At 36.9% G+C, this 14,155-nt stretch overlaps 1 protein-coding gene across 3 annotated transcripts in view; it reads left to right on the plus strand.

The window, feature by feature from the left end:
- Positions 1 to 14,155, plus strand: part of DYNC2H1 (dynein cytoplasmic 2 heavy chain 1) — a 367,993-nt gene that overhangs the window by 184,360 nt on the left and 169,478 nt on the right. For all 3 annotated transcript variants that reach the window (XM_062196938.1, XM_062196939.1, XM_062196940.1), the window contains 5 exons: positions 115 to 180; positions 2,011 to 2,061; positions 9,513 to 9,590; positions 12,737 to 12,868; positions 13,475 to 13,547. In XM_062196938.1, the coding sequence (XP_062052922.1) occupies positions 115 to 180; positions 2,011 to 2,061; positions 9,513 to 9,590; positions 12,737 to 12,868; positions 13,475 to 13,547 (400 nt within the window). The remainder of the gene's footprint in view (positions 1 to 114; positions 181 to 2,010; positions 2,062 to 9,512; positions 9,591 to 12,736; positions 12,869 to 13,474; positions 13,548 to 14,155) is intronic.

The following is a 14,155-nucleotide window of genomic DNA, read 5'->3' on the forward strand; positions in this document are numbered from 1 at the left end:
CAATAAAAGTAATTTAAAGAGAAAATACAGATTTTTGTGAATCAGAAATCTGACTATGTGCTTACAGAGACACAAATTTTGAAAAAGCAAGATAACATCTATTATTCTTTGCAGGCTGATCAGTTGATGTTTGCTTTGCATTTTGTTCGTGGCATGCATCCGGAACTTTTTCAAGAAAATGTAAGTTGAATTAAAGGAGGAAAATTTTAGAGTTACATAGAAACTTGGTAATGGGTAGATGTAGAGTTAAAATAGAAGGTAGTTTATGCTAGGTATTGTCTGTTAACCTAGTATGTTTTACTAAGATAAAAATGTAGTGTTAATGATGTTGATTTATAATTGTATTTTCATATTGGATAAACCCAATAGTCCAGGGTCATAGAAATTTAAGTCATTTAGCAAGGTGCCTACATTTTCTGAACATAGACTTAACCTTAGGCTTCAGTCAGTATTCTACTTTTCCAGGCCTAAGCAGGAGGATTGATAATAGAAAAAAGTGGGACAATATATGTTTACCATTACATTATGTATTACCTCCACTGATCTTCAAGAGTTAGCAGGTGAAGCAAGAAAGTGAGGCTTTCTCAGATGCTTTCTTGAGCCTGTAGGCTTATGTTAATTTTTACATATAATTGGTCTTCTTTATTTGTGATTTTATTTCTTACTTGCCATATAACTGCCTCTCAAAAAGAGCCTTACTTGAGCTAGAGTTAACTAATCCACTCATGGTCTGCTTTTAATTTTCTAAAAGTTTATTTGCTGGTGAATTTTTTTTCTCATAATTATGCTATGATTGTAAAGTGAGAGTTGTTTCTTATGTGCTATATAACTGCTTCTCAAAAGAACCTCCCTAAAGCTAGAGTTACTAATTCATGACTGATTTGCTTCTAATTTTTAAAGTTTATTTGCTGGTGAATTTTCTCATAATTATGCCATTAGTGACAGCCTAGTAGCCAAGCTAGTAGTGGATGGTATATGGACGATGCAGCTTTGACCTGGCAACATTGAACTCTGCTTTTAGAGTCAAATTTTAACTATCTTTTTGGCCCGCCTCATTGAATGCAAATCATCCACAATTTTTTTCAAACTCTGTGTACTCTGGCTGACATATAATTTCTCTTGAATTAATTAGCTTGATTCTTTTTATATTTACTATTAACTTTGATGTCTTTCCCTAATTCTGTGTAATGTTTTCCCACTGGGATCAGTGTGTTACATGCAATAATGCCTATTTTCTCTCCTGTAGTATAAATAACTTGTCATTGGGAAAGGTGAACATTTTTATCTGACTCACATATTGTAGTAGTCATCATTCCTGTTTTACTTATTTGTGGCTGTGTAATGCCAATACGAAGAGTAGGTGGGGTGTATAGAGGCAAAAATATGTTGCTTTGGATCTTTTCCATATTACTCTCAAATTTTCATGTATTTTGCTCATTTTCTGGTTAGTAGGTGGTAAACAGTATGTTAGTGCCCAATGTTATATAACTGGGGCATGCCCAGGGTGAAGACAAACATTTTCTTAGAGGATTGGAATTCATAGCACTTAATCAATCTTGATTCTATGACTGAAAAAGAAAGGATTAATGACAATCTACAGGAAAATAAAACAGAAATGCTTATGTTTTCCAACATGTATAATATTTAAGTTTTGATGTACCTTACTGCTTATCTATTAGGAATAGCATATGAAAGAACAAATTAGCAGGTAGTGACAAACATTAATTGAATTAAATGTATAAATATTTAGATGTTGAGAGTAATATATATAATATGCTTATATCTTTTGTTTGCATAAATCTTTCTCAATTTTATATTAATGTTTTATATTGGTATATAAACTCATTATTATTATGTTAATGTATTACAAGGAATAGGAAGATATGAAAGAAGTTCTTTTTTCCTGTGCCTTAGAAAGTTGGATTGTATGCCATCGTACAGGGAAATTAAGGTTATTTTGTTAATTGATTAATTTTATATTTTTGTATTCTTCATATTTTTGCTCAATAGGAATGGGATACATTTACAGGTGTGGTTGTTGGAGACATGTTGCGGAAAGCTGTAAGTTAAAAATAACAAAATCTTATTTCACTCTTAGAGAAAATAGTTCTGATATTGGCTACATGAAATGGGGCTGGCACTGTAGCATAGTGGGTTAAGTTGTGACTGCAGTGTCTACATCCCATATTGGTGCTGGTTCTTTTTTTTTTTTTTAAATTTATTTGACAGGTAGAGTTATAGACAGTGAGAGAGAGAGAGACGGAGTGAAAGTTCTTCCTTCCATTGGTTCACCCCCCAAATGGCCTCTACGCCGGCGCTGCGCTGATCCAAAGCCAGGAGCCAGGTGCTTCTTCCTGGTCTCCCATGCGGGTGCAGGGGCCCAAGAACTTGGGCCATTCTCCACTGCCCTCCCGGGCTATGGCAAAGAGCTGGATTGGAAGAGGAGCAACCGGGACAAGAACCCGGTGCCCGTATAGGATGCTGGCGCTGCAGGTGGAGGATTAACCAAGTGAGCTACAGTGTCGGCCCTCTAGGTGCTGGTTCTAATCCAGTTCCTGCTAATGTGGCTGGTAAAGCAGCAGAGGACGGCCCAAATGTTTGGGCCCCTGCACCCATGAGGGGGACCTGGATGAAGCTTCTTGGTTTTGCTTGGCCCAACCCAGGCCATTGTGGCCATTTGGTATATAAACCAGTGGGTAGGAGACATTTCTCTCTCTCTCTGTCTCTGTCTGTCTCTCTCTCTCTCTCTCTGTAACTCTGCCTTTCAAGTAAAAAAATACACAAATAAATCTATATGAAATATAATTTATTCCAGAGTTTTAAATTACTGTTGAGATTTGATCAGAGAAGTATTTAATGGACTCTGTTGCTCCACTGTAAATGGACATTCATACATTTTTTGACTATGAGAAAAAGATAATTTTTGCTGCACAGTTTATTTTATTTTTTACTATGTATGTGTATATGTGTGTGTGTGTGTGTGTGTGTATATATATATATATATATATATATATATAAAACTTTTCCTCAACTGTTGATACAAAGTCTATTCAAACTCATTGCTTCTCAAAGTGTCAATTTCACTTCTGTAGATTGCCTTTTAGGTGCTCTATTAGTTATCACAGATCAAGGAGAACATATGGTATTTGTCCTTTTTGGACTGGCTTATTGCACCAAGTATGATGTTTCCCAGTTTCATCCATTTTGTTGCAAGTGACCAATTTTTTTTTTAAACCACTGTATAATAATTCATGGTGTACATTTCTGATAATTTCTTTATCCAGTCTTCAGTTGATAGGCATTTGTGTTGATTCCATATCTTAACTATTATGAATTGAGCTGCAATAAACATGGGGGTACAGATAACTTTTATATGCTGATTTCATTTCTCTTGGGCAATTCCCAGGAGTGGGATGGCAGAGTCATAATGTAGGCCCATATTCGGATTTCTGAAGTATCCCCATATTGTCTTCAACAGTAGCTTTACCAGTTTACATTCCCACCAACAGTGGATTAGGGTACCTTTCTCCTAACATCCTTGGCAGCTTTGTTGTTATTCAGGGTCTCCTGTGTTTCCATATGAATTTCAACATCATTTTTCTATATCTGAGAATAATGTCCTGGTATTTTGATTGGTATCATATTGAATCTGTAAATATGGACATTTTTATGATATTCATTCTTTCAATCCATAAACATGGAAGATTTTTCCATTTCTTTGTATCTTCTATTTCTTTAATGTTTTCTAATTCTCATTGTAAGTTCTTTGACATCCTTGTTTAAGTTTATTTCAAGGTATTTGATCTTTATTTGGTAGCTATTTTGAATGAGATTGATCTTAGAAGTTCTTTCTTCGCCATGGCAGTGTCTGTGTATATAGAGGCTGTTGGTTTTGTGCTTTGATTTTATATCCTGCCACCTTACAAAACTCTCCTATGATTTCCAATATTCTCTTAGTGGAGTCTTTTGGATCCCCTATATATATAGAATCATGTCATCAGCAAATAGGGATAATTTGACTTCCTCCTTCCCAATTTGTATCGTTTTAATTTCTTTTTCCTGTCCAATGGCTCTGGCTAAATCTTCCAGGACTGTATTGAATAGCAGTGGTGAGAGTGGGCATGCATATCTGGTTCCGGATCTCAATGAGAATGCTTCCAACTTTTCCCCATTGAATAGGAGGCTGGCCATGGGTTTGACAAAAATTGCCTTGGTTGTGTTGAGGAAAGTTCATTACCTCTATACTCAATTAGCTTAGAGCTTTCTTCATGAAAGGGTGTTGTATTTTATCAAATGCTTTCTCTGCATCTATTGAGAGAATCATATGGTTTTTTCAGTAGTTAATATGATGTATCACATTGGTTGATTTATGAATGTTGATACATCCTTGCATACCTGGGATAAATCCACTGGGTCCTGGTGAATGATCTTTATGTTGCTGGGTTTGGTTGGCTAGAATTTTGTTGGAGATTTTTGCATCTAGGTTCATCAGGGAAATTGGTCTGTAGTTCTCTTTCTTTGTTGTATCTTTTTCAGGGTTAGGAATTAAGGTGATACTGGCTTCAGAGGAGCATTTTGAAGGATTCCTTCCCTTTCAATTGTTTTGCTTAACTTGAGAAGAATTGGATTTAGTTCTTTAAATGTCTGGTAGAATTCAGCAGTGAAGCCTTCTGGTCCTGGGCTTTTCTTTGTTGAGAGGGTTTTTATTACTGATTCAATTTCCATATTGGTTTTTGGTCTGTTTAGGTTTTCTGTGTCTTCATGGCTCAATTTATGTAGGTTGTATGTGTGGAGGAATCTCTCTATTCTAGGTTTCCCAGTTTGTTGACTTACAGCTCTTTGTAGTAATTTCTGATGATTCGTTTTATTTATGTGGTGTCCGTTGTTACATTTCCTTTTTCTTTTTTTTTTAATTTATTTTATTTATTTATTTATTTATTTATTTTTGACAGGCAGAGTGGACAGTGAGAGAGAGACAGAGAGAAAGGTCTTCCTTTTGCCGTTGGTTCACCCTCCAATGGCCGCCGCGGTAGCGGGCTGCAGCCGGCGCACCGCGCTGATCCGATGGCAGGAGCCAGGTGCTTCTCCTGGTCTCCCATGGGGTGCAGGGCCCAAGGACTTGGGCCATCCTCCACTGCACTCCCTGGCCACAGCAGAGAGCTGGCCTGGAAGAGGGACAACCGGGACAGGATCGGTGCCCCTACCGGGACTAGAACCCGTTGTGCCGGCGCCGCAAGGCAGAGGATTAGCCTAGTGAGCCGCGGCGCCGGCCACATTTCCTTTTTCATCTCTAATTTTATTGATTGCAGTCTTCCCTAAATTTTTTTTTGATTGAGCCAATGGCGTGTCAATTTTGTTTATTTTTTCAAAAAAAAACAGGTCTTTGTTTTGCCGATCTTTGTATTTTTTTTGTTTCAATTTTGTTGATTTCTTCTATAATTTTAATTATTTCTCTTCTCCTACTAGTTTTGGGTTTGATTTGCTGTTGTTTTTCTAGGTCCTTGAGATGTATTGATAGGTCATTTATTTGGTGGCTTTCCAATTTCTTAATGGAGGCCTCAACTGCTATAAACCTTCCTGTTAACACTGCTTTTGCTATATTCCATAAGTTTTGATATGTTTTATTGTCATATTCCTTTATTTCCAGAATTTTTTTATTTCTCTTTTGATTTATTCAATGACCCACTGTTCATTCAGGAGCATGTTGTTCAGTCTCCATGTGTTTGCGTATCATCTAGAGATTCTTAGGTTTGTTGATTTCTAGCTTCATTCCATTGTTGTTCAAGAAGATTTGCTTGTTTTGTTTTTCTGAGGCTTGCTTTATTGCCTATCATGTGTTCAAATCTGGAGAAAGTTCCATGCACCGGTGAGAAGAATGTGTATTCTACAATTGTAGAATGGAAAGTTCTGTAGATAAAAGTTACGTCCATTTGTTCTATACTGTTCATTCACTCTGTTGTTTGCTTCCTGATTTTCTGTCTGGTTGATCTGTCCATTGATGAATGTGAAGTCCCCCATTACTATTGTATTGGAGTCTAGGTCTCCCTTTAGATCTATCAACATTTCTTTTAAATAGCCAAATGCCCTGTATTTAGGTGCATATGTGTTTTTAATAGTCACATCTTCCTGTTGAATTTATACCTTAATTATTACATAGTGTGCTTTTTGTCTCTTTTAACAGTTTTTGTGTTGAAGTACGTTTTGTGTGATATTTGCATATAGGTTTGTAATAGTCACATCTCCCTGTTGAAATGATCCCTTAGTTATTACATAGTGCCCTTGTCTCTTTTAGCAGTTTTATTTAAAGTCCGTTTTTGTGTGATATTAGGATGGCTACCCCAGCTGTTTTTTGGTTTCTGTTAGCCTGGAATATCTTTTTCTATCCTTTCACTTTCAGTGTGTGTGTATCTTTCTTGGTGAGATGTGTTTCTTTTATTTATTTATTTATTTATTTATTGACAGGCAGAGTGGACAGTGAGAGAGGGAGAAAGAGAGAGAAAGGTCTTCCTTTGCTGTTGGTTCACCCTCCAATGGCCGCCGTGGTTGGCGCACTGTGACCGGCGCACTGCGCTGATTCGAAGGCAGGAGCCAGGTACTTATCCTGGTTTCCCATGGGTTGCAGGGCCCAAGGACCTGGGCCATCTTTCACTGCACTCCCTGGCCACAGCAGAGAGCTGGCCTGGAAGCGGGGCAACCAGGACAGAATCCAGCGCCCCGTCCAGGACTAGAACCCGGTGTGCCGGCGCCACAAGGTGGAGGATTAGCCTATTGAGCCGCGGCGCCGGCCAAGATGTGTTTCTTGTAGGCAGCAAATAGATGGGTTTTGTTTTTTAATCCATTCTGTATCTTTTAGCTCAAGAGTTGAGGCCATTTACATTCAAGGTGACTATTGATAGGCAAGGACTGTGCCCTGCTGTTTTTTCCATAAATATTCCTATTGTTTACTTTGGATTTCCTTTGTACTTTTCTGGGAGATTTTCTACATTCACCTTCTTTTTTAGTGATGACCATTTTTCTGTGTATAGCGCATCCTCAAGCATCTTTTGTGAGGCTGGATGAGTGGTGACAAATTCTTTCAATTTCTATTTGTAATAGAAGGTCTGTATTTCACTTTCATTCCTAAATAAGAGCATTGCAGTATTCTGGGTTGACAGTTTTTTTTTTTCTCTTAAGACTTGGCATATATTTCGCCATCTCTCACAGCTTGCAGGGTTTCTGACTAAAAGTCAGCTGTGAATCTAATTGGCGAGCCTCTGAAAGTAATCAGGTGTTTCTCTTGTGCACATTTTAGGGTCCTTTCTTTCTGTTTTATTGTGGAGAGTTTGACTACAATGTGTTGTGTTGAACATATTTTCTGGTCATGTCTATTAGGAGTTCTATGTGCTTCCTGTGCTTGATGTCCCTTTCTTTTTCCAAATTGGAGGAGTTTTCTGTAATTATTTGACTAAAAAGGCCTTCTAACCCTTTGTCTCTTCCCATGTTTTAGGACACCTAAGACCTGTATTTTGGCTCATTTGATAGTATCCAGTAGATCTCCAGTACTTTTTTTTAGTTTTCTAATTTCTTCTTCATTTTTTTTGTTCTGACTGTAAAATTTTCAGAGATTGTCTTCAATCTCAGATATTCTTTCTTCTGCTTCACCAAGTATTTTGTCAAGACTTTCCACTGCATTTTTTTATTTGTTCTATTGAGTTCTTCATTTCCAAGATTGCATTTTGATTTCTCTTTAAGATCTCATTTTCATGGGAGTAATTTTCTTTCATGTGATGTATTGATTTCATTAGTTTGTGGATTTGCTTGTGGTTACTTCTAAGTAATCCTATGATCAATTTTTTGAATTCTACTTACAGCATTTCTTCTATCTCTTCATCTTCACATTCACATATTGAAGTGTTGTGTCCTTTGGGGGCATCATGTTGTCTTTTTTATTCTTGTTTCTTGAATTGCTGTGTTTATTCAGCATTCTGGAGATATTTTTTCCCTGTGATAGCTTTTATGGCTTAGTGGAGTGTCTGCTTTTTCAGTGGATACCTAGAGGCATGTGGTGGGTGTGGCACTGTTTAATGCTCCAGGGTGAAGGGAATGTAAGGATATACCCAGGTTGGTGTGCTAAGTCTCCTCTTTTTTTTTTTTTTTTTTTTTTCATTATCAGAGGGGAGGTTTGTTCTGCTCTGTTGGCATAGTCTCATGCTAACCTCATCTCATCAAAAGAGACCAGTGGCTGGGAATTAGAGCCAGTGGGTATAATACTCATCTGTGCTGCTAAAAAAATCCCACAAAAGATATGTGTTGTCCTCATTCTGAGCAAGGATCCTGCAGCAGTGACCCTCACCAGGGAATCCAGGAGCACTGAGAATGTGGAGCCACCCATAGTGACTGCCCAAATTCCCAGCCACACCCTGCACCCTCCCATACAGCCACAGTGTTTTCATAATCCCAGCACACAAACCTCCCCGAGTCACAAGTATGGAGCCCCCTCTCAGTTTTCCAGGTGTCTCCACTCAGCTGCTTGCTGGAAGCAGACATGAGCGGGCGCAGCTATTACATATGCTGAAATGGTGCCTGCCCTCTCTTGGCTTATTACAGGACACTGGTGCAGGGTCGTTGGGTATAGAGAAACGTGTCCCCATTTTTCTCCTCTAGTTTGGCAGGTGTGCTCTGGGGCTCCAAGCCAGACTCATTCCAGGCTCTTGTCACAGCTTTATTGCCAAGTGCTTGGGCTGCCGCAGTCTGACCTCACCTCACTCTCCAGAGCTGGTGCTGAGGCTCTCGGCTGCTGAGGTCCTGAACTGTGCACATCCACACCCTCCACAGTGTCCCTCTGTTTTGCATGGAGTTTCTTCTTTTTCTCCCCAATTCTTCCCTGAGATTGCACTCTCCACTGTTTTTAAACTATCTTGCTCTGGACTAGAGCAGTAAGCTCCCTCCCTATTCTGTCATCTTGGATCCTTCCTCCCATGTATTAGTTTGAGAATAATTTTAAATGCTAGATATTAATATAGCTGTTTTTCTTTAGTATGTGTGTTTTGTTCCTAGAAAAATTTGATAGGCTTTAAAAAATAAAACTTTGTATTATAACTGGGAATATATAAAATTACTTTTTCAAAACTTTTAATAATTTCATTGAAATTTATGTGTTTCTCTACTGATTTTCTTTTTGAATACATAATAGACAACATTCTTCAAATCATTGAATGCAAAATATAACACAGAATCTAGATCATGTCTGAAATACAAGATATAATTTAAACTAATGTAACTTTTATGACAGTTTCTTGGGACTTTTGTGTTTTTCTAAGTTTAATGAAAGATTAAGCAAAATGGAAGTGAGTACAATGTTTGCCTTAATGGTTCTTTGTATCTTTTATAGAATTTTATCCTGGTGACTTGTAAAATAAGAAATAATATTAGCATTTACATATTTCAAAATATCGCTCATTAGTGGTCAATTTCTATTTTTAACATGTTAATTTTATCAAATATACTTAGAAAAATAATTGCTTTTATTAAAGGACTCTCAACAAAGAATACGTGATCAACTTCCATCTTGGATAGATCAAGAAAGAAGCTGGGCAGTGGCGACATTAAAGGTATCCCTTTCCTGCTACGATATTTTAAATATTTTCTCTATTTGAGTTATTTTTTATTGATACTTACATGCTATTTATGCTGCTTATTCAGTTGTGATGTTTTTGTTAGTTGGACATAAAAAATCTCCCTGTAAAAGGAAACCTAAGAATTACTGTGATTAGCCCGTTAAGCCATAATTAATTTATTAAATCTTTCATCCATGAAAGAGCATGCCATTAGTATGTCGGTCTGCTAAATATAGTATTTTCTTTTTTTTTTCTCTTCCCCTCTACTCTCCACCAGAGTGAGTTGGGCTATGAGGCTAGAGATATGGGGGAAGAGAAAGCAGTTCAGAATTGTAATGCCCAGCAGTTCTGTGTTCTTTAATCACTCTGATGAAAGTGGTGTTTTTGTTTGGAATGAGAGATCTACTTCTCCCAAAATCTTACATGTCTGTTCTCATTCTTACCCTTGTTGCTGCACTTCACTTTACGGCTATTATAACTGGTAAAAACAATAAAAATTGCTAACATTTATTTATAGCTATGTTCAAGACAATATACAGATTTTTAAAAATGAATTATCAGTATTTCCAACAATAATATGAGGTAGCAACTGTTATTGTTTTCATTTAATAGATGAAGACATTAAGGCATGCAGCAATAAAGCTGCTTGCTTACGGTTCCTTAGGAAACAAAGCCAGGGTTCAGAACTGGGCTATATGGTGCAACATCTAGGCTCTTTGCCACTACTTTTTACTTCTTTTATTTCATAAATATTTGTTGGATAAAATAAATGGATTCTGCTGTTTGTTCATCCTGTTTTGTTCTTGTTTTCCTCATTAATCATTTATTCACTGTTTATTATAAGTCGGCATATTGCCAATAACAAAGATTGTTAGCTTAACCAAACTGTAGCCAGGTTATTGAACCTGCTCCAGATCACCTGTGTAGTGCCTTCTAGAATCTAGCTTTAGCAGCAACAGGGTACTCTGACTACAAATTCCCACTTGCCCATGCTGTATTTAGAATTGAACCCTATTCTATAGAGAGATCTCTTTTCCTCACTGTAATTCTCCTTAATAAAATCTGTTTACTTCTTTATAAACTATCTTGCTCTAGTTTTTCTTTGACACCAGTAGAATGACAAGCATGTATTTAAAATGTTAAGAAACTCTGGGCTGGCACCATGGCTCAATAGGCTAATCCTCTGTCTGCAGCACCTGCACCCCGGGATCTAGTCCCGGTTGGGGTGTTGGATGCTGTCCCGGTTGCTCCTCTTCCAGTCTGGCTCTCTGCTGTGGCCCGGGAGTGCAGTGGAGGATGGTGCAAGTTCTTGGGCCTCTGCACCCGCATGGGAGACCAGGAGAAGCACCTGGCTCCTGGCTTCGGATCAGCGCGGTACGCCAGCTGCAGTGGCCACTGGGGGTGAACCAATGGAAAAGGAAGACCTTTCTCTCTGTCTCTCTCTCTCACTGTCCACTCTGCCTGTAAAAAAAAAAAAAAAGAAAGAAACTCTGACAATTGTGTCCAATAATTACCTTGCCATACAATTCGTTCTATACCAGAGCTGTACCTCTGGTGACTCACCCTATCGTCTAACATGCAGCTAAAGAGCTTCCTGTGTTGTATAGTGTATCTCAGATTTCTAGCCAAGTATGTGATGATTATCTGATGTGTTAGTATCCGTAAACATGGTGACTTAATACTAATGGCCACAATGAAATATTATCCTAAAAAGCTTAGGTATTTAGTAAAAGTAATTAAATTAAGATGTAATTAGTTAATTTTCTTTTGTCTAATTTTATTTTCAGTTAAGTTACATAATTATATCTGGGCAATATAATAGGTTATATAGATATGAATATAGATATTTGAATAAAACTCTATTTGTGTTGATATAACCTGAAGTTTTATACTGTAAATACAAATCTTTTAATTGTATCATTATTTTCACTGAATATTCTCTGTAATTAATTATGTTTCTAAGCTTATAGCTTATCCTTGAAAAAGTCTGGGAAGCGGTTGCATTATTTAAGGTATAGGGAATGCATATGTTTGTGAAAACTTCTGACAGATGATGTTGTTTAAGGTAAATATTGACTGCTAAGTAAAAATTTATGAGTTTTCAAAGAGATAATGTTTACAGGTAAAAGAAGCAGTATGTTCACAAATCACAATGTAATTGAATATGTTGGTCTAGAAAAACATGTGGTGAAGATAAATTTCATTTTAAAAAAGCATTTTCAATAATGGAAAAGAAACCTCTGCATAGCAGTGTGCTCAATTCTGAAAATACCACGTACAAATGGGAATTTATAGCCAAGGAGCAAGATGAGGGTCACTAGTGAGGGTTAGTGGATGGAAAATTACTGAGAGGAAATGTCAGGGACAGGGGAAGATTCTATCTAATCATGTTTTAGCAGGATTCTTGTTGAAGACAGACCAGGGTGATCAGATACCAAGAGTCAGGGATAACGATTTTGATCAGATATTGGCATAGGGATTCTTGCTAAACTGATTCAGGAAATGTAGTTTTAAATTGGATTTTACAGGAAGGACATGAAGCCCAAGCTTGAAGCCCAGTCTAAAGAGAGTTTAGTGGAACATGACTATAAGTTTTGTTAAACAGATTCTTTGTCAATATTGAAATAGTTTAATGTGGCTCTTAGTTGTGGCAATCTAAGTTTTGTACTTGATTTTTAATGACAGTGTTCCTTTTCTCCACAAGGTGGAGGTAGCTAGGCACAAATGTTTTTACTTAGAGAAAAGAGTTGTTACCATATAAGTGTTGGTTTGGTACTACTTTGGAAGTTTTTAATTTTAATTCTAGGTTTAACATTGGATGAGTCCACCATATTATTTCTGACCTAGAAATGATTAGACAAGCTGGGGCCGGCACTGTGGCACAGTGGGTTAAAGCCCTGGCCTGAAGCACCGGCGTCCCATATGGGCGCCGGTTCTAGTCCTGACTGCTCCTTTTCTTATCCAGCTCTCTGCTATGTCCTGGGAAAGCAGTAGAAATGATAGGACAAGCCAAAATAAAGTAGGAAAAAAGTAAATTATATTTATTAATAATTTGTTTCCATTTGCTTTTTTAGTTTTTCTTTATATATAGAAATATATATTAATTGCTTGTAGTTTACTTATATGTATATATTTTTTAGATTGCTCTTCCCAATCTTTATCAGACCCTCTGCTTTGAAGATGCAGCACTGTGGCGTGCTTATTATCATAATTCCATGTGTGAGCAAGAGTTTCCATCTATTCTTGCAAAGAAAGTTTCCTTGTTTCAGCAGGTAAAGTCTAGTGTTATCTAAATTAAAGAATTAGTTTTTTCTGTACATTTGGAAATCTTTTAAATGAGAGCTTTGTCTTTAGACTGTTCTATATGCTTTAATGGTTTTGGTACCTTATCCAGACAATTAAATCACTGACAAAGTTTCTGGTTTTGGTGTTTCCCACTATAGGTTTGCTTATTCCCTTTACCTTTAACACAAAAGAGGATTTTGCAGTAGGAAAATGTCTTTAAGAAGGAAATTAAGATATAAATTGTAGGTTTTTCTGTCATTTCTCTGAGTTCTATGTAAGAAATCATGCAGTTTTTCATAAAACACATATTCTGTGAACGTCTTGAACACTTCTTCTATTTAGCCCCTGGTAAATTTTGAAGATATAGCTGACCCTTGTTTACTTTTGATAATAAGCTTCAGGAAGTAAATAGATTACAGTAATATTTTGGATATTGAAGATTTGTCTTGGTGTATACATATTATGATAGCTTGACATGCATACTATGGAACAATGATAAGTATTCACATAAAGATTCATTTAGTTATTACTATTATTTAGTTAAATTGTTAGGGAGCATTATTATTTAAAAATATCTTGCACTTTATTTTAAGGTTCTTGTAGTACAGGCTCTAAGACCAGACAGACTGCAAAGTGCCATGGCTCTATTTGCATGTAAAACCTTGGGTAAGTACAAAACATTTTAAGAACTAGACTACTGACTTAATTTATTTGTTTTTAATTTAAACTTCTTATGTTATACTGATCTTACTTTGTGAATGTTTTAAGTCCTTTTTCATTCTTACTATTTATAATCTCTATTTGGTATAGAAAAATAGTTCTCTTTGTTGTTCTTTTATAGCCACATGTATTGTAATGGGCCCAGCTTTGTGCCAATGGGTTAAGTTGCAGCCTGCAATGCCAATATCCCATATGAGCACCCGTTCCATTCTGGCTGTCCCACTTCCAATTCATCTCCCTGCTAATGCACCTGGGCAACCATGGAAGATGGCCCTAGTGTTTGGGTCCCTGCACAAAAGTGGAAGGCGGGAGACCCCAACAGTGTTCCCGGCTCCTGGTTTGGCCTGGTCCAACCCCAGCTGTTGTTCCCATTTGGGAAATTAACCAGTGGTTGAAAATCTCTCTGTATCTATCTCTGGAATTCTCCTTTCAGATAAATAGATCTTTTTAAAAAATGTATTAAATTTGATGCATAATTGACATTCTATTTGAGTTTTTTAAACTTTTATTTAATAAATATAAATTTCCAAAGTACAGCTTATGGATTACAATGG

The sequence above is a fragment of the Lepus europaeus genome, chromosome 7 (genome assembly GCF_033115175.1).
Source record: "Lepus europaeus isolate LE1 chromosome 7, mLepTim1.pri, whole genome shotgun sequence".
NCBI classification, from domain to species: domain Eukaryota; kingdom Metazoa; phylum Chordata; class Mammalia; order Lagomorpha; family Leporidae; genus Lepus; species Lepus europaeus.